Consider the following 22,352-nt stretch of genomic DNA (forward strand, 5'->3'; position numbering starts at 1 on the left):
TGCAGGAACAAGAGGAAGAAGAAAAGGTTGTCTAGAATTTCCAGTCAAGCTTTCAATAGACTTGTTCTTTTATTAATATATATTTATTAGTTTCAGTCTTCAACAACAGGGTCAGGAGAAATTAATTTCTTTGTGGTCTTTTGCAGAAGAGAGGAAAAAGAAGATGGATTTTCAAGAAGCCTTCGAATCAAGAAACAATTACACAACACCGTGAAGTGAGGACCATAACTACAACTGCAAACATTTCTGAAGCTGAGGAAAGACATGCTATTGCAGTGGCCATGGCAGAAGCAGCAGTAGCAACAGCCCAAGCAGCTGTAGAGGCTGTTCGTCTTTCTAGGCCTTCTGTTTTGCTTAAACGGCACTTGGCAGCCATGGTTATACAGACAGCTTTTAGAGGATATTTGGTAGTTGATTAATTAAGAGTTTATTTTTATTTCATTTATTTTTACAAATTAAAGATGGTAAATTAATTAATGGGTGTGATTTTGAAGGCAAGGAGAGCTCTTCGTGCCCTTAAGGCGGTGGTAAAACTGCAAGCATTAGTTAGAGGCCACAATGTTCGAAAGAGAGCAAATATGACTCTTCGATGCATGCAGGCTCTAGTTCGTGTACAAGCTCGGGTGCGTCATCAGCGCATGAAGCTTTGTACTAATGACCACAAATCCATTATTAATGTAAGAGATTTAATTTTCCTATATTACTTCGTAATTAGTTTTGATTCTTAAGATAGCGCGAGCTTCAACTGGTTCTTGTGTTTCCAGTCTAGAGATGAAAGCAGTAATGCAGATGCAGATGATTGGCTCCATTGGGATGCTGACCCCCTGAAGACAAAAGAAGTTGCCTCGAAACGTGAAAAAGCTCTTGGTTATGCCTTCTCTCAACAGGTTTTAATTATGTCTTTACAGTTAACATTAATTAATTAAATTCTTCTCTAAATTATATTTATAACTTCCTTATTTCATGGTTTGAAAAAGATATGGAGAAGTTGGAGAGACGGCGTTCAAAGTGAAGAAGAGGTTGATGAGAAACCGGGTCCCAGTGGATGGCTAAGAAGAGAAAGAGAAAGTGAGCCCATAAAAACTGTTGAAGTTGATACCTCTCGCCCTCACTCCTACGTCAAGAAATCACAATTACAACATAATTACCAACCACAAAGACACAGTTCATATTCGGTTGCTTCTCCTCTCCGTTCAGGCTCACCCATCACACCATCGCCAACTGAAACAAGGCCACTTCAAGTGCATTCGGCAACAGTTCCAAACTACATGGTAGCGACTGCATCTGCCAGGGCACGATTTAGGTCACAAAGTGCACCAAGGCAGAGGCATTCAACTTCGGAGAGGGCGAAGAAACGCCTGTCTTTCCCAAATCCTGATACATATCTTAGTGATCATAGCAACCAGGAGCAGAGATCCAACGTGTCTTTCTGTAATGACAGCATGGATGACGAGATTTATCCACCTTCAACCACCAATGACCTAAGGAGGTGGATCAGATAATTAAGTCATCATCAGTGGCCTTGCCCAAGATATAATGGATAATTGACGAGCGTGATGCCTCAACCATCAATTTTTTATTTTATTTTTTCTGTGCGAATTTTTTTAAATGCCAAAGTTCGTGTAAAATCCACTAAACATTATCTTTGCAATTAGTTCCTACATTTTGTATTTGAGAGAGTTTCTCATTGTTGGAGAGAGGAGTGTGCAGGGGCAGAACATGTAAGAGGCTAGGCCGAGAGAGTTTTTTAAAGGCTTTCATTTGTTGGGCGTGAGATAGAGTGACGAGTCTAACAATGTTAACTTTGGGTTTTAGATTTCTAGTTTACTTTGAGAGAGGTGCTAATCGTTTCCACTTCAATTGTTATTAGACGATAATTCTAAATTTACCTTAAATTAATTTTTTTAATATATATATAAATATTTATTTAAAACGTCACCTATTTTTATCATAACCTATTTTATTTATATTTCCATTTCCCACGTATTACACCTTTCAAATATGTACATATTATTTTTAGTCAATATAATCAAATGCTTTCTTTTATTTTTATTTATTTTTTCTGTTTTTGGTAATCGAGAAGTGTCGGGTCAGTTTGAGAACACCTGAACTAATCTCTCAGGGTCCTGAAATTGACCTAATAATCTCCTTAGTAATCACCCCTATAATAACTGAAGTGGATCAAACTACTCTGGACCTTTTTAGTATACATCCAAGATCCTAGTTGACCATTGGGCTCATTCTTTTATATTTTTGCACCACTAAAATAAGGTTTTTAATGAATACTTGATCTTTGATTGTTACTTACTTTTAGAGTACAAAGGTGCTATATTATTCATCATATATTAAAAAAAAAAAAAATCACTAGTTCTTAAAAATCTTTGAGAGACAATTACAATACATTAAAATTGTAAACATCACTTATTATAAAATATGATTAATAACATAAATGATAAGTAAAACAAAGTGATTGTACAAAAAAATCGAAGAGATTGGCCTTGTATATTCTTCTTTTTCTTCTAATGAAATTTAATTTCCCAAAAAAAATGTGAAGAGCAAACATACCCAAATTAAATAATCTAATATATTTTATGGTTTATTTAGTTAAAATTAAATTAGAGAAAAGATAATCATTGGTCCTAATAAGTAAAAGAGGCCAATAACTTACTCTTAGGCTCCATTTAGATGGGGGTTTATAAGATACGGGATAATCGTTTTTTATTTTGCAAGATTCCGTTTTAGTTTGCGTAATAAATACTACGATAATCTTCTTATGGCAAATATGTGTTTACTGTTGGTGATATGGGGGTTAATCTATTACCTTGTTGGGATGTTTATTAAAACATTACCGGGGTAATCTGATTTTCTACCATTTTGTCCCTATTAAAAACCATTCAAACACAATTGCCCCAATGTCTACTAACAACAATTACCCATCCCCCTCATTTGACAATTAGCTTAACACCCCACCACAAAAAAAGTTTAAAGTTAACAAAAATACCCACAGCCACCAAGACCACCACCGACAGTGACTCACCACGTGTCGGTCGTCGTATTAGTTCCGTAATGGTGCACGACCGGTGGGATTCAGCCGGTCGTACGCCGGTAAGGCCTTTTCTAGCCATATCGAAACGCCATATCTACATGTTATGGCCGTGAAATGGCATGGCCAACAGATCTGGCCTTTTCAAACCCACATCTTTGGCCCATGAATTGTCATAGATCCGGCCGTTTTCGAGCATGAATTTGTGATCCATGGCCATTTCTGGCTTTGTCCGCACGATCGCCTATACGTCAGTCATGCACCATTCCATTGACTGCGAGCGTTCACAGTGGCTTGGGGTAGGGGGATGTTTTGCTATAAATCTAAATTTTTATAAGGGCTGGTGTTTTTTAGCAAATTTCAAATGTAGGGTTAAAAAAGGATAATAAAAATACTATATATTAATATTTAAAAAGTAGACGATTTATAATCTATATAACATACCCACTTATTTTCCTCCCAACCAACCATATTTTCTAAATATTCCCAATATCTTCAGGTGATCTTTATTTCTATTAATATAATGTACCCCTAAATAAAATATTATATATCCAAACGCCCCTTACTCTAAAGCTTAAAGCTTTAAGTACTTAAGTAGCTTTTATGTGTTTTTTGTTATGTATTTGTGAAGTGTATGAGTGTTCTTAAGGGTGTGGTGCATTCTTCTTTAATTACAAGAGAGCCCACACCAACACAATGTAGATGTAGACTTGTAACTTGAACCATCATACAAGGAGTGATTTTTTTAGCTCCCATCTATTATAAGTTCCCCTACTTCTATTTTTTTTTTTTTTTTTTTTTCTTTTTAACAGTTTAGGCCTTGTGAAAATTATTAGAATGATATTATAAGTTTTAAGTAACCCATACTCTATTTTATACTTTTCTTGTAATTTTTCACCTTAATTCTTACATAAACTCTAACTCTAATTTTATAATCAATTTGAAACTTTTTTTTGTTTATTTCAAATATTATTTAGTAATCGCACACAGATAAATTTGAATCTAAAGAAGAAATATTAGTTTCAAATTTGAATTGAGGAAAAAGGAGTGTAAGCAAGAAACCTAATTAAGTTTGAAATAGGAAAATAGAGGTATAAAAAAAAAATAAAAAAAAAAAAAACCTATAATTTGAACTGGAGGATAGAGTAAACAAAAAAATTAATCAGTTTTGATATTAAAGAAAATTGCTGTAAAAAAAAAAAAAAAATACTAATTAAGTTTAAAATTGGGACAATGGGTATAAACAAAAAAACCTAATAAGCTTAGTGAACTATTTTCAGTATTAAATCGAGTTTAAAAAGAAATTTATTTTTTTGTTTAAATAAAAACAATGTGTTTAGCATTAAGTATAATTATAAATTAGACGAGGGCTAAAATATATATTCCCACCATAAAAGCTTTGTGCATTGTTGTTGTGTATTTGTTTATAATAAGATAAAAAGTGGGGCTCAATAATAACTTCTTATTTAATATATGTTGAGAGAAATGTATCTCTCTAGGGGCATTTGGTTGGGGGTTATATGAGATTACTAGGATTAAGTCATCTTATATTACTTGATTACCATGTTTGGTTGTCAAGTAATATAAGATTTCAGTAATTTTCTAATATCAATAGTGGTTACTGTTAATAATATTAAAGGTAATATGATATCTCCCATTTTCTTAGGTATTATAAGATTACCAAGGTAAACTTATTTTTGTTACAATTTTATCCTTTATTAATAAAATTTTAGCACAATAATACCCTTATTTTTAAATTAATTTACATGAATTGGCTTTTACTATTTAATCCTAATTAATTAACTTTTTGAAGAAAATTATCCTTGAAGTCAAAACAAATTGCAACACACCCAAGCCACCACCCCCACCCACCTACCACCGTGGGAAGTTGCCGGAAGTCACCTGGAGTCGTCGTGAGTAGCCCACCTCACCAGGAGGCTCCAATATGGTCGTTTTTGGCCACATTGATGGTTGAAAAGGCCATATCAAAGCATATCTGGTTGGAAATGTCCAAAATAGATCTGGCCATTTCCAGCTAGATCTGCTTTGATATGGACTTTTCGGCCATCAATATGGCCAGAAATGGCCATATCAGAGCCTCCCAATGACTCTTGACAATTTTTGACGACTTTGGCAACTTTCTGGCGGCAACCGGCGGTGGTTGGTAGTGGCTTGGGGTGGTGGGGGTTATTTTATTATAAATTAAAGTTTTATATAAGTGAGGGTATTTTAGCTAAATCTGAAATGTTGGTGGTTAAAGAAACTATTCAAAAATTAATAATAAATATAATATAATATTAATATTTAATAAGAGGGCAATTTAGTAATTTAAATAACATACCCACCAATTGTATTCATCTCAACCAAACATATTAATATAACATATTCACTAATTTATTTCAACTAACCAAACACATTTCCCTAAAGATTCTCAGTAATCTTCAAGATAATCTAACTTTCCAATAATCTAACATTCCCAATAATCCAACATTCTCTAAATCAAACGCACCTTCTAAGTTATCATCTAAGCCCGAGGTTTGGTAAAAGTACTCTTATGGCCTTAATTTTAGTTTTTGGATTAATTAGTATTTTGATTTGTAAAAGGTGAGATATTTTCTATGTTATAAGATGTTTTATTAATTTCTTTTGTATTGTTTTCGTTAAGGTTGAGTATTTTATTACGGATATTTTATTTTTCGTAAATCATTTTATTAATTTAATTTTAACAACAATTTCCGCATAAGAAATGAGGATCCTATATAATGAAATGCTAGAATTTTAAAAATAAAATAAAATAAAATAATCTTTCGCTAGTGGAATTTGCTTTTTTTTTTTTTTTTTTTTTTTTATAACAATTCTTTATCTTTAACCTTTAACTTTTGGTACTATACAGCGGAGTGAATACTTTAAAGCTTTGCATGCCTTTAGCAAAACCTTGGGCTGGTAGCCATTTTTATATGAAATATTTGCATGCGTTGGCTACACTTTCGTTAGAGAATGTCTAGGTATTCTACAAATCCAAGTTTGCTCAAATATCTAAGCAGCTTTTGCCGGCATGTTTCTCAACAATATAGTTTAGTTTCTATTTATTTTTTATCCATAAAAATGCTACTCAACATGACAGAGATTAACCACTTTTGTCATGAAATTCTAATGAGTTCATATTATGTGTCTTTCCTCCACCAATTTTGTTGTCACATATGCCCACACATTTGACACGTGGCTATCATTGATTCTTTAGGGTTTGTTTGTCGGCAGTGATTTAGTATCAATTCAGCCCATTGCTAATGTATTTCACACACATTCGAACAAGAAGTGAAATTAGATTGTGTTTCCTTAAATCCCTTATAATTATTTTTCAACTCTTTTTAATTTACTTTCTTTTAATTACGCCACTATAATTATAATACGTCATTAGCACAATAAGTTCAATAAGTGTAACGATATTATTCAATCAATTTATTATACTTTATTTGATTAAAAATATCGTTAACAGTATGCTCTATAGTTGCTATAAAATAGATCTTCCATATTAGAAAAATATGATTAGTTCCTAACAAAAATATATATACTTGCTATTATTGTTTTCTAAACTAACCAATGCCTTTTATTTCTTAATATTCAGTGATGATTTTATTACATTAATTTTGTTATTAATGTCTTATTTGTATTAAGTATTTATCTTTTCGAGTTGTATAATATTATTGGAGATTCCAGAAATTATTACAATCTGAAGCTTGCAAAGAAAATGATAAATGAACCCGGAGTTCTAAAATGAAACTCTAATCTTGAACTTGAAGTTCTGAATTTTAACTTTTGATTTTTATGTTAGAATTTGAAATTCTAAATGTGAGATGAAAAATCTGAAATTTTGTAAACCAATAATTATATCAAAACTTAAGTCCTAAATTTTAATTTTAATATATGGATTTAGAACCTGAAGTTCTAACACTAATTAAAAATCTGAAGTTTAATTAATAAGAATTGATTATCAAATTATAGTACTCGATGTTTTGATCCTATAAAACGGAAAGCCTGAAGTTCACAAATGATATTAATAAAATGCCCGAAGTTTTGACTTTATTTACAGCTTTTCATTTTATTATTCCTTTATATGTAGGGGTGTCAGCCGAGCCGAGCTACTCGCTCGTTAAATACTCGAACTCAGCTCGAGTTTAATTGAGCCGAGCCGGCTCGAATTCGACTCGAGTTAGGTAACGAGCCGAGTTCGAGTCTACCTCGACTCGGCTTGCGAGCCAATAGTGGCTTGTTTAGGGTTTTTCTGCACATAATACAAGTTTTAGGTCTATTTTGTAATTTGACATGTAAAGACTAAAAGGTTTAAAAAATCACAAAATTAACCCAAATGGCACAGATGCATTCCCCAAAATGAAGAACCCTATTTTCACATCTCTAATCAAGAAACCTGATTTCCCCAAAAACAATTTCCCCCAAATCACACCAAGCCACCCACAAACACAAGAACTACCCAATCACCAATAACCACTGCTTCTCGTCGCCCTGTCAGTCGTCGACGATGCCCATTTTTGCGAAGAATTTGTGAGGAGTTCGTTAACTACTGTATCTCGACTGCAACAGGTTTGTTCCTTCACAAAATTTGGATTTTTTTGGCTATATAAGCAAGTTTGCGCTGGGTATTTCTTTGTTTTTAGTTTTTGTTTTGTAAATTTGTTGTGTTTAGTTGTTTGTAGTTGGGTTTCTGTTTTGGATTGTAGTTTGTAGTTGGGTTTTTGTATGAGCCTCATGGATTATTGCTACTTTAGTGTTAGTTCTGGAGCTTTCTTATAATATTCTTAAAATATTTTGTTTTTGAATGTCAAGTATGACTGCATTTGAGCTGATTCATGCTGGAAATTTTTGGTTTTTTGCATGAGCCTTGTGCATTTATCATCCTGCTGTGTCTACGGTTAGCTACTTAGCTTCATGGTTTAACTGTGTGAACAATGTTATATTCTAAGTTGACTTACATTGATGAAATCACAATTATTTATATGTAATCGGCTTTGAAAGCTCCAAATCCCTTTGTATAAGACTTCTGCTTTTTTATTGTTGCTTTTGCTATTTGTGTTGGCTGGGCTGATTTTTTGCTACCCCTATTTGTGTTGGCTAGGTTTTTTGCTGCCCTTACTTTTGTTGTTTGTGTTGGCTGGGCTGATTTGTTGCTACCCCTGTTTTTTCTACTGTTTTTTTCTGATTTGTTGCTGTTTTGATATTACCTTTTTTTCTGTTTTAAATTTTAGATACAGAAGGAACCATTGGAGACTTAACTTCTGGAAGTTTCAGTTCTATGCTGTTTTGATGATAATTTTGATGTATTTTGATGGACACATTTTTATTTTTATTTTTTATTTTATTTTATTTTATTTTTGTCTTGGATTGTATAATTTGTTGTGTAATACATTGTTTATGTTGATTTGGATGTGATTTATGTTGTTTTAGATGCAAATTTATCAAAAATTGGATCTGATTTATGTAAAATAAGATTTGCAGGTTATATTAAAAAAGGGCCAAATGAGCTGTAATCGAGCCAATTTGAGCTTGCGTTAAACGAGTCATAATCGAGCTTTCCGAGTCGAGTTAAACGAGCTCAAGTCGAGTCATGAGCTGGTTCGTTTATAAACTAGTCAAGTCATGAGCCGAATTTTCCTGACTCGGTCGACTGGTGACTCGACTCGAACTCATCTAATGCTTAACCAAGTCAGGCTCGGTTAGGGTGATACTCGGCTCGTTTACACCCCTATATAAAGCAATTATTGTTTTGCTTTTATGCGCAATTTATCACTATTGTTGTTCTTTTTATTATTATTTATTTTTTATGCATTTTTTTTTTTTATCACCGACGGTGCCCGAGTCAACTGCGCGCACTTAACTAATCCTCCAGGGCCCTGAAAGTCCGATCAGGTAATCCTCCTATGATCACCCCTATTAGAGCCTAGGGGCACTAAAACTCGAGCTTGGTGAACCTCCTTTTATTGTTTTATCATTAGGTCACTCAGCGGTGGTTATGCATTTTATTTTCCTTTTATAATTTATCGCACTTTATATTTTTATTTTCTATCATAATTTTTGGATGCCTGATGCATTCAGAAGATGCAAATTCAGAAAAGAAAATTATTTATCACTGTAGGATAAAGTGAAACACTAAATTTATTTCTACCACCTAAACTGAATTCTAGGAGATAAATTTCCGAAGATATTAAACCTGTCAATCCTTAAAAAAACGAAATGACTATTGAAAAAAGATACCCTCCTTAAAGCTAAAGATATGTCAATTGACTTGATATTTATGAATCAATTATTGAATATAAGTTCAATATTACTCTCACAATTGAAATTGTGTGATTTACAATACTAGATGAAAATATAACATTTTAAAGCTGCTCATGCAATAGCAATATGAATAATGAACATGCTCTTATTGCAGTAGTGTTTATAAGACAAACTTACGAATATTTAAAACTGATTCAATATCTCTTTGTTGCCAAATAAACCAATACACGTTAAATAAAACAATGAATCACCTGAAAAAAGATTACTTCAACATTTGCTGAAGAGAATGTTTATGGTCATATAATGTTCATTCATTAAGACACCACCAGAAGTGGGATGTTTAAAAATATAAAAAAATCAAGGTTTTTAGAAAACTTTCATAAACAATGAAAAACAATTTCATAAGTGTGACATAAAATAGATTTTCCACGTACCTGTAGTGCGTTTGTACATCCAACAAAATGTACTATCAAGCCCTTGTGAAAACGAAAACGAAAGGAAATATGATTATATTATCATTTTCACTAAAGCATTGACTTTACTCTTTTAAATTACTATGTTGTATTGTACATTCTTATCATATGTTCTTCTTTCTTCATTTCTAATATAAATATTCTTGAATGAAAAAGATATGAAATCAAAGAATGAATTGTGCGCGTGGAAAAGAATGGTGGAGATATTTGTTTAGTAGATAGTTCAACGAACGCACAATCATTGATCAAGATGGAAAAATTTAATAAAAGCTAAAGTAAATACCAATTTAGGGGTGTGTAAACGAGCCGAATCGAGCCGAGTTCACCCTAAACGAGCCTGACGCGGTTAAGCATTAGACGAGTTCGAGTGAGTCACGAGTCGATGAGTTGGGAAAATTCGGCTCGTGACTCGCTTGAGCTTGTTTAACTTGACTCGAAAAGCTTGATTATAACTCGTTTAACACGAGTTCCAATTGGCTCGATTATGACCGTTTGGCCCTTTTTTAATATAACCTAGAGATCTTGTTTTATACAGATCAGATCCAATTTTGATAAATTGCATCTAAATCAACATATATCACATCCAAATCAACATAAACAATGTATACACAACAAATTATACAATCCAAGAAAAAAAAAAAAAAAAAAAACAAATGTCCATCAAAATTATCATCAAAACGGCATAGAACTCAAACTTCTAGAAGTTGAATCTCCAATGGTTCTCCTGTATTGAAATTTAAAAAAAAAAAAAAAAAAAAAGTTAATATCAAAACGGCACAAATCAGAAAAAACCAGCAGCAAAAACAGGGGCAGCAACAAATCAGCCCAGCCAACACAACAGGGCCAGTAAAAACAACCCAGCCAACACAAAACAACAAAAGCAAAATAAAAAAGCAGAAATCTATGCAAAGGGATTCGGACCTCATAGCCAATTACATATAAATAATTGTGATTTCATCAATGTAAGTCAACTAGAATATAACATTGTTCACACAATTAAACCATGAAGCTAAGTAGCTAACCGTAGACATAGCAGGATGATAAATGCACAAGTCTCATACAAAAAACTAAAAAATTTCCAGCATGAATTAGCTCAACTGCAGTCATACTTGACATTCAAAAACAAAATATTTTAAGAATATGTAAGAAAGCTCCAGAACTAACACTAAAGTAGCAATAATCACTGAGGCTCATACAGAAACCCAACTACAAACAACTACAAACACACTACACAATCCAAAATAGAAAACCAATACAAACAACTAAACGCAACAAATTTACAAACCAAAACTAAAACAAAGAAATACCCAGTGCAAACTTGCTCATATAGCCAAAAAATCCAGATTTTGTAAAGGAACAAACCTGTTGTAGTTGAGATATGGTAGGTAACGAACTTCTCACAAATTCTTCGCAAAATCGGCATCGTCGTGACGGATGGGCGACGAGAGCGGTGGTTATGGTGATTGGGTAGTTCTTATGTTTGTGGGTGGCTTGGTGTGATTTGGGGAAATTGTTTTTGGGAAATCGGGTTTCTTTGATTAGAAATATGAAAATAGGGGCTTCGTTTGGTTGGATTTTGGGAATACTACTTAGTATTCCCAAAAAAGTTAAACAGTAAAATACCCAAAAACTCACAATATTATTCAACTTTATCAACAATTTTAAACCCCCTAAATTTGTTAATTCAATTAAATACCCCTAAATATTTTTAATGTTTTTGTTACGGCGACTTCGGCCACCCTCGGTGGTGGTGGTCGACTGTCCGTATTTGAGGGTGGATTGGGGGTATTTTTGTAACTTTTAATGTTTTTTATAAGGGTGTTTTTGTAAAAAAACAAACATATGGGGTATTTTACAATTTGTAAATCCTACAGTAATACCCGCCCATTCAACTGTTTTTTCAACTTTTCAAAAAACTTTTCAAAAACACAAAAAATTGTGAACCAAACGGAGCCAGGGTTCTTGATTTGGGGAATAGCTTACGCGATTTGGGTTATTTTGTGATTTTTTAAACATTTTAGTCTTTGACATGCAAATTACAAGATAGACCTAGACTTGTATTATGCACAAAAAAACCCTAAACGAGCCACAATTGGCTCGCGAGCTGAATCGAGCCGAGTCGAGGTAGACTCGAACTTGGCTCGGTACCTAACTCGGAGCGAATTCAAGTCGGCTCACTCGATTAAACTCGAGTTGGGTTCAAGTATTTAACGAGCCAAGCCGACTCGCTAGCAGCTGGGCTCGGCGACACCCCTAAATACCATTTGGGGGTCTATAAACCTAATGATGGTCTAGAAGAGCAACACTCTTGTTGCAAGCAGGTCTAAGTGTGGTATCAGGTGCTTTATATTAAGCAAATCTAGAAGAAATTGCTTAGTTTCAAAATATAACGACTCAAGGATACCACATTGAAACTTTAATTGTAATAATAAAATATATGTGTATCACTCATAATGTTATGTCAAACGCACATATGGAGAAGTTTCATGGTTTATTCTCATCTGGATTATATTACAAATTCATAAAACAATATTGATACTAATGCAATTGGAACCGAAGTTCACTAATCCTAAAATTGTTTATGCTTTGGCATGACTAATTCGCCCTATTCGGTTATAGATAGATGGACCACAAATTAATCTAGAATCTCTATTCGATTACTTCTAGTTTAATGCGTTGTGCAATGTTATTCCAATAAACAATTATAAAATTAATTAAACAATAAACCCTAACTTATATATTCAAAAAATCATCAAGGTAATTGAATCAATCCAAATTCATAAAACTTAAATTAAGCTCTTGCACAAATTCATAAACATAATGTGTAAAAAAACAAAAATTTCAAAATAATTAGGATTTCATCCTCTTGTAACAAAGAAGTTTACCTCATCCTAGAACAAAGAATAAACGAGAATAAAGAAAAAAATATCAGACTTGAAAAAAAAAAAAAAATTCAAAATTCAAACTCTTAAATGGGATCTTGTCTTCAAGCCCCACGAATGTGTCTTCTCTTCTCCAAAATATGCAAATTTGACCCCTTTCAGTTAATCTCAATCATCCTTAAATACACTAAGTTAAAAAGCAAAGAAAAACTAAAAAAAAGAGGCCCTAATAGTTTCAACATGACCCTGGTGTGGCCAAATTTAAGTCACCATGGCCTAGGCGTGGTGATTTCTGTCCTCTTAGTTTTATCTTTATCCCACCACCATGGTCGTGGTAAACTATCAAGACATGGTCGGCCTTGGAAAATGTCAGCTATCTCAAATTCTTCAAGTTTTAAGTCTCAACTTCATTCCAATGCTCAATGTACTTAATCAAGCCTGAAAAACACAAAAACTATCTAAATCAATAGCTGACCATTCATATCTCGACCTTAACAAACTAAAATAAAAACAAAGAAAATGAATGAAAAATAACTAAACGCTATAAAAACAAACCTAAAAACACTCATTTATGCAACTTATCAATGTGCAGTGTGTTGAAAATGGCTGTTTATTTCTTAAGACATGCTTAGTATATGTACATAAGAGTTCAGTTTCAGAAAATTTAGTTCAGAATATATCCTCATTGTAAAACCCTGCTTTATGTTTACATATATGTGCTTTTTTGTTTCTAACAACATAATTCTGCAGAAACTTGTTCTCTGAATGCTTTATTCATGAGCAATTGAGCATATATAACTTTACTTTGCTGTAATTAATTCAATGAATTTTTTACACCTAAATTTAATGTGTGTCTTTCCTGTCTTACTTCCCATTTATAAGCAAATGTTCATGTTTTCCCTCTTCACTTTTATGATAGATTTTGCCTTATAAGGGTAACTGTTATAATTGGAAAACAATGATTGATTAGTGTACTTGTTTGGGGTAAATTCAGTGAACCAACTTTTCCTACAGTTTGGTTCCTATTTTTTTTCTATTTGTTAAATACCACATTCGGTATTTAATCAGTACAATAATGTTTTGAAATCACTCGGCTATGACTTGGTAGTAGTACTTTGTGTAGACCTCAAAGAATTTGCTCTCTAGTTCTTACCAAGCCTAATAAACTGATGCAGAAGGAGGATTAATAATCTGCCTTAATTTATCTCCAAATTCATTTTCTCTGACAGTTCTGTTATATATGAGCAGGAACAATTGGAGAAGAAAAGACACAGTATGTGGAGAAAATGAAAAACAAGATAGCACTGATCACAAGGAAGCCAAAGAAAAGAGAGCAATGATTGAAGCTAAAAAAGGAGATCTTCTCAAGCAGAGGAGACAGCTGCAAATACCATGCCACGGACTGTCCCGAAGAATCCTTGGGTTTTTGAGGCTAGAAATCCTGAAGTTGATTGAAAAATTAAATATATGTATATGTTTTGACATTCATTTGTTAATTTAGTCTAGGTGTTTGGTTTTATGGTGGAGAATGTGTAGATGTTCATTATTGTGTGTGCATAGTCATGTATTGTGTGTATATACAATTTGGGATGAATTATTGAACTGTATGAAAGAAGTTTGAAATAATGCTTAATCTGAAGGTCAATGTGTGCGATCCAATCACTCGTGTTTTCGGACATTTGCTGAACAGTAAACCTCAAGACACCAATTTCATATGTGAGAAGTCATAGGCAGAGAAAAGAAAATGTGGAACTCGGCTCATGCTATCTGGTTCCAGTTTTTAACTCTTTTCTATCTCTTTCACTATCAGAGCTAAAAACAGAGCATTTTAGATGAAACTGAGACTCTATTACAAATTATGTATTAGTAGTTAAAATTTTAGAGAATTTTTTTTTTTAAAAAAAAAATTAGTGACACTAAAATTACCAAACAACTATTTATATTATTTAAACTGAAAAAAAAATTTCACAATCAAATAATAAATATTTTCTGAAAATGTTGCCAAACAACTATCTGTCTTAAAACCTTTTTAAAAAAATTTATCAAATAACTATTCACCATTTTATCTAACTCTAATTAATTTTCAAATAGTATACCAAACACATTTTCAGAATCTTATCTATTTGATTATAAAACTCACTCAACTTAAAACATTTATTTGTAGAGAAGAGAGGGAAAATGTTTTTATTTTTAAAAGAATAGAGAGAAAATATTTTTTTTATTACCACTTGCATTACAATTAAAGTCCTTTCCTTTTTTGCTCCCTACTTGCCCACATACGCCTCAATGTCTCGAACCACCAAAATGGTTGTTCTTTGTTTTTCATAGGGTATGTTTGTAATTTTTTTTTAAACTGGTAAATATCATACCCCCTTAATAGTTGTAAAACTATCATATATACTCGAGCTCACTAAAGCTCGTGAGATTGGCGAGTTGAGTATCGGAGAAATCAAACTCGACTCACCTGTTGAGTCGAGCGCTCGAGCTTGAGCTTTTCCTAAGTCGAGCCTGCGCGCTCGCGAGCGGCTCGGCTAGGCTACATCCTTATGTGGAAGCGATTGGTGGTTGATGTCTCAATGGAATCAAGAAAAAGGACAAAGTAAGTTACATTTATTAAAATTAAAATATGCTTTAGCTACATTAACTCTAACGAAAGGTTTTTTTTTTCCTGTGTATTTAAGAAAAAGAGAAGAACCGATGGAAATAAGTTTTCTATCCATTCAGATGATGAAAACCAGGAGAATGTTTGATTGGTAAAGTTTTATGTTTTGTGTTGGTAGTGTTTGTATTCATGATCATGTTGAGGTTTAATAGTAAAAATGGTTTGTGTGGGGGATATGTGGAGAATATGGTTAGAAGTTGATTTGGGAGAATATGGTTTTATGGAGAAGATTAAGAAGTTAATTATTGGTTGAGTTGTGGGGGCATGGCGAAGATTAGCATTCATAAGAAGTTATTTTTCCCCTGATGACGATATTTATAAATATTTGCTTTTTCTTGTTTGATCCATAGATTAGTTTCTCACTCATGAAACTTAGACCTTAAAAAGTTATAGTAATTCTAGCTGGGATGTGACTAGAATTCTTGTGGTGTGTAAACTGATTGACCTCTGATGATGATGATGATGATGCGGTAATTTGTTCATTTTGCTACTGCCAATTGAAGCTAGGGAATAGAGTAACAGTGACTACATTTTACATACAAATAGTTTCCACGATCATGTACCATTCGTATACTTGTATGTACTAAATTTTAATATGATTTATGAATTCTAATATGTTGTTATGAGTATATGTTCAGTTGAGGCAGATGTCAGAATTCTTATTTTTTGAGTGTGAGAATGCGCATTTGTTTACTTATAAGAATCTGTCATTTTGGGTACTAGCTACTGAGAAAAAATTGTTATGATATAAGTACTATGATTCTTTTTTGCTCGAGTTCGGCCTATTAACTATAATCAAACTCGAGCTACTCACGAGCCCCAATATCTCTCATCGAGCTGAGCTCGAGCTCTTCTTGTTCATGTCAAGCCGCGCTCAGGCACCTAAAGCTCAGCTTGGCTTGACTCGATAACAGTCCTTGCGATGAAGCCTTAGGCCTTCGACAAAAATGGCCATCAACATTATACATCTAATAATGTGGGTTGTGTAATGCAAGAGACAGACCACATAATTACATTCTAAGAGCTAATGACTTGTAAGGACCACCACCAATAAAAGTGATCCATGACTTGTGAAAATCGACCCACGAGTTTGCGGAGGATTGTTGAAAAAAAAAAGGTCCCATACCTGTAGTATGTGATGCTGAATTTCGGCTTACGAGCTTATGAGAATTTGTTGCCCCATAACTTATAGAAATTGGCCTATGAATTTGGTTGTAAAAAAAAGGCCAAAATTTGTTGAAATTAGGCCAATAATTTGTGGGAGAGACTGGCCCTAAAATTATTGGAAGAATTGCCAAGAATTTTTGGACTTCTATTATTAAACTTGGGCTCAAACTTTGCTAACTTGGCTACATAATTAGACTAGTAAATCTAAAGAAACAAGTCAGCCCACTTACTTGGATATTTACTTAAGGATGGACCCAAAGACTGTCCAATACTTGTTGAAGTTTCAGACCCATCATTTGTAAAGACTAGCCCAATACTTAAAGAGGCTTGATTTAGCTCAAGTTGTTGATAAGAAAACCCAGCCCATTACTTTAAATCCAATGTCAAAACATTAACCTAGCCCTTAAGCCCATTCTCTATTTCATCACCCCTTCCACAATTCTGCTTCTCTTTCTTCCAAATTAAACTCAACGAAAGGCGCTCTAAGCTAACGTTATTCACTCGGGGTATTTGTCTAAGCTTATAAACTGGTCAAACTAGCTTATAAGCTCTAAAATTAAGTTGACTGTTTGTTTATAACTTTTTTGAGCTATAAGCCAAAAAAATAAGTTGGGGGAGGTACTTATTTTTTTTTTTTGCTTATAAGCACTCTGCTTTAAGATAGTTTGATCAAGTTATATTACCACATTATTCTTGTTTAATTTAAAATTCCATAGTATACCCTTATTAAATAGTACATTTTTAGTCTTTATAATAAAGTACTTATAGCCACATTTTACAAAAACGTCATTATTTATCAGTCGCTTATAAGTACTTTAACCAAACACGTAATTGCTTAAAATTTCAAATGCTTATAAGCTAAAATTAGCTTAAGCACCTGTTGCTATAAGCTAATTTTCATAAACTCAGACAAACAGCCCCAAAGGGTACCTGCGGATCTTATTCATCTCTTGTTTGTTTCCATTTCTAAGGTAAGTTAATCATCTTTGAAAAGTTTTCTTGTTAAACAACAAATTTCATTCTTGTCTTATTCTTTGACGATTGTTCCTGCTTAGGTCATGTAGATTTTGTTTGTTGTGAACTTGATTTGTAGGCTTGGATTTCCTTGAGTCTTTATTTTTTTTCATATTGTTGAGTGAAGAGTCGTTGAATTATTTTATTTTTTTTATTGTGGGTTCCTTTGATTGAGAATTGCTTGAATTTGGAAGAGAAAAATGCATCCCTAACCACCATGAGCATGCTTGTCGCGGCTATGCTTGGTTTGATTCTGGGTTTGCTTCCGAACAAATTCTTTGCTTATGTTGTTGCTTCCTGAGTCTAGTGCTGAAACCCTATTGAATGTGTAATATCTCTGCTTGGCATGATCTTAACTTATAGATTACTCGTGTTCGATATTCCCAAACGAAATTTTGGTCTTTGGCACCAAAAATCGTTCTAAACTTGAAATTTTTTAACAAGAAAAAAAAAAAAATTCTGCTGCTTGTATAAAGTTACTTGAATGAGAAATTCTCATTTACTAATTGTGTAAATACCCATGTCAGGTTCTACAAAAGAATTAAAACTTTCATAGGTGTGTTCAATGCTTCGTTTCACCGCAAAATCTCAAAATTTAGACTCGTTGTGCTGCTTTTGTGTGTGTTCGACCTTTATTTGTATATCCATGCTGATTTGTTTTTCTTTTTGCGTTCAAACATTCTCATTTAGTGGCTCCAGCTTGCTCCAGAAACTTGTTTGTTCGGACTAGCAAAAATCTGAATTTTTCTTCTTCATTATGGCCACCAACGTTGGACTAACATAGCACCATAAAATGCATATTTTGTAGGAATGATTCAAGACTTGCTTATTATTCTTGTTTGCATTTTTGGTAACCATCCTGGTATTTGAACCAAGACTAATTATACTAATTTTATATTATTTCTGTGTTATGAAATAGTTTCATGTTATGTAAAGTATACTTATTGATTCTTATTATGAATTATGATTGTTTGTGTATGTAAATTATAACTATCGTTTATAAATTTAGGCCCTTTTAACAGTTATTATTGATTTTTTTTTTTTTTTCTCAACTTGACCTTTATTTATTTTTTCACACATTTAATAAAATTTGTCATTATTATTGATAATCCTATTTTCTATTATGTTTTTACCTTGATTTTTACAGGATTTGGGTACTTTTCATTCGTTTTGATTAATATGCTATCTTAATTTTGTTTTGTAGGTCTAAGTAGACGGATTTGAACGGAAATAGCGTAACTTGAGCCATACAACTCGGAATGACCTGAATTTGGATAGCTACATAAAGTTAAGAACAGGCTTATAACTTTCGTGGTGGAAGACTTGGTCTAATTCTGCTGGAAAGATGGTGAAAATGTAGTTGGATATTTCATTCTGAAGAAAGAGAAATGACTGGAGGCAAACGGGTCTTTGCCGTGGCAAAGCACTATCTGGAGTTTTTGGCATTTAGACTTTGCCGTGGCAAAGAAAATCCTTGCTGCAGCGGAGTTGCGAACGGAGATTGGTGAATAAGTCTTCACCGCGGCAAAGAAAATTCTTTGTCGGGGCGCAATTACGGTGAATTGTACTTGCATAAATTTTTGTTGACATGGCATTTATTTGGCAAGGGTTCCGTTATTTTATGGGAGGGAGTATAAATTAGAGTTAAAAGGGAGTTCTTAGTGCAGGAAAAAACCGCATCTTGGAAGCGGCTACTTGGAGAGGGATTCAACCAATTCGATTAGAAAAGAATTTTTGTTCCTTGTTTGTTTGTATTCAAGATGATTTCAGATTATTTGGTGTTTATTGAATTATCTGTCATGAACTGAATTCTTTTGCTAGGGCCACGGTGCAGCCTATGTTATGATTTTTTGGAATTGAGTTATTTTAAGTTCTACTTTCATTGACTGAATATTTATTACTGTGCATAATGCTATTGAATGTTTGATCATCATTTGATTGATATGTTGGTCATAATGAGACTTGAGAAGTAATTTATGAATTAGCCTCTTGTGATAAATACTATAGATTGAGCGAAAACCATTGTTTTAAAACCCGGATGGGAGGGCAACTAGTTTTGCTGTTTGGGTCACGGGTCAATCGGTCCAACCAGTTGGATGGATGATGTCAGTGACAATTTTATTTTTAAAAAATTACATATTAATCTCTTAAATTTTAATATATTACAAAAATTTCCCTAAAAAAGTTCAAATTACTTCCTAAAATTTTTATTTATTTCAAACATGCCCTAAACAAATCACCATTAATCCTTAAACTTTTGACATATCTCCAAAACACCCCTATAAAATTACGATTAACCTTTATAATTTTGAAATATTACAAAAGCCCCCCTAAGACCTGAACCGGATCGGAGAAGCTGTCGGGTCCCGGTCGGACAGGCCGATCCGGTCCGGTTTTTAAAACAGAGGCGAAAACTAGAGATAAATAAACGCAATTGGTGTGATCTAGGGAAGAATTCCATAGAGCTTAATAGACCTAATTTATTAAACTTCAATTTCTTAGTTCGGAACGTTAATAGTAAAGGTGGGGCGATATAACCTGAGGAGTGTCAAACAGTTTAAGGAATTCGATTGTTAGTCAATGGAATAGAGTTAGAGAGATGAAATTCATAAATCATGTCGGAATAACTAGGTGAAATTGGATGCTCTAGTGTTGTTCTTTTGATACATTCAATACATCATTATCAAATTTTGTTCTTTCTGCGATATTAAGTCTTTAGAGTTTATTAGTTTTAATTTATTTTTGTCAACATTCAACCACTAAATTTTTTGTCCTTCAATTAGTATTAAACTAGAAAGTTCAGTAGTTAGACTACAATCCTTGTGAGAACGATACTTTTCTCATCATTATATTACTTGTGCGAACTGGTACACTTGCTAGGTTTCTATGCATCATTTATAAAACTAATTCTTTATATTCAATAGTGAACACATTTTCTCTTTTCAGTTTAGATATTGTTTTCAAAAGATGATTGAATGCATTTTCAAATTTCAAATGAGTAAACGACATGTTCCCACCCAAGGTTTGGTGAAATGGCAAGTTTCCACCCCTGGTTTCATAAATTATATATTTCAACCCTTCAACCTAGGAGTGAGCATGGATAAAGGGTAGAACCGGAACCCGCAGGTACCCATCTGCCAGTTCTGGATAAGAACATGAACCGGCACCATTAGGGCCTGGTTTTGATTCTAGAAAGTTGGAACTGGGAATTTTTTAGTTCGGTTATGATTTTTATAGTATTGGAACTGGGAACTAGAACCGAAACCAAGGTCTATATACCTAGGTAGGAACTGAGACTAAATTATAATTTTTGTAAACTATTGGAGTGTTTTATATTTTTCAAAAAGTAGGGGGTAATTAAAATTTACCCAGAACCAGAACTGAAACCTATGTTTCAGGTTCCGCTTCCAGTTTCTAAGAACTAGAATTAGCCGGTTTCGGTTCCTTAAAAAAATGCAAGGTACCCAGAACCAATCACCCCTACTTAAACCAACACTGTTAGCGATTTTTAGGTTCTGACAGAAGTGCAAACGATGTTATTACTATATTACCCTTGAAAAATAAATTAATAAATTACTTTCAAATTTATAGAATTATTAATAAGAATATATTACCATACGTCCATACCCCCAAATTAATAGTCTTTGGTGGTCATATTTTTATTATTTAGTTTAGATTTTTATTCTTTTATTATTTATTTTTTTTTTATTTATAGTTATTATTTTTTTTTATATTTTTATTTTTATTTTTTAATTATTATTTATTTTTATTTATTATATTTATATATTTAATGTATTTTATTTATTTTTTTCTTTTATTTATATATTGTATATATTTTTATTTATATTTATTTTTATTGATAATTTTATTTTATTTATTTTTTTTTTTTTATTTATATATTATTTTGGTTTATTATATATTTGTTTATTTATTATTTTTTTATTTATTTTTTTATTCTTGTATTTTTTTATTTTTTATTTATTTAATTATTATTTATTTTTTTTTTTATTTATGTTAATATTTTATAATTTATTTTTTTTATTTTTTATATCTTTTATTAGATTTTTTTTGAGTATTTGATATTATATAATTTTATTATTTTTTATATTTTCTATTCTTATGATTTATTTTTATTAGGTTTTTTTATTATTATTATTATTGTTATTATTTTATATTATATTTTTTTAATTTTATTTTTTATTTATTTATTTTATTATTTTTTCACTTTTTAGTTATTTTTTTATATTTATATTTTATTTATTATATTTTTTTTTTTATATTTATTTTGTAGTATTCTTTTTATATTTTTTATTATTTATTATATTATTTATTATTTTTATTTATTTTTTTTATTATTTTATTTTCTATTTTTGATATATTATAATATTCATTTTTTTTTTATTAATTATTATTTTTTTATTTTCTAGTTTATTTTTTTTTTTATTGTTATTATTATATTTTATATTGTTATTATTATTTATATATGGTTATTTTTTATTATTTTTTTATAGTATTTTTTATTATATTTATATTTTTTTTATATTATTATTATCTATTATTTATATTTTTATTATATTTTTTTTTTTTTATTTTATATTATTTATTTATAATTATATATTATTATTTATATTATTATTTTATGTTTTATATTTATTTTTTATTTATATATTTTATGATTTTCTTATATATAATATAGTTTTTATTTTCTTTTATATATTTTTTTTATTTTTATTTTTTTATTTTTTTATATTTTTTTCTATTAATTATTAATTATTTATATTATTTTTTTATATATTTTTTTTGGTGTATTTATTATTTAT

General features: G+C 31.7%; 1 protein-coding gene across 1 annotated transcript; it reads left to right on the plus strand.

The window, feature by feature from the left end:
* The first annotated feature begins 281 nt into the window (after positions 1-281).
* Positions 282-1,793, plus strand: LOC116144205 (protein IQ-DOMAIN 14-like). Its single transcript, XM_031429652.1, has 4 exons — positions 282-407; positions 495-677; positions 765-887; positions 978-1,793. Exons 1-4 carry the CDS (start codon positions 282-284, stop codon positions 1,500-1,502), a joined length of 957 nt encoding a protein of 318 aa, XP_031285512.1. The 3' UTR covers positions 1,503-1,793.
* Positions 1,794-22,352: the final 20,559 nt, after the last annotated feature.

The sequence above is a fragment of the Pistacia vera genome, unplaced genomic scaffold, assembly GCF_008641045.1.
Source record: "Pistacia vera cultivar Batoury unplaced genomic scaffold, PisVer_v2 Contig44, whole genome shotgun sequence".
Taxonomy (NCBI): domain Eukaryota; kingdom Viridiplantae; phylum Streptophyta; class Magnoliopsida; order Sapindales; family Anacardiaceae; genus Pistacia; species Pistacia vera.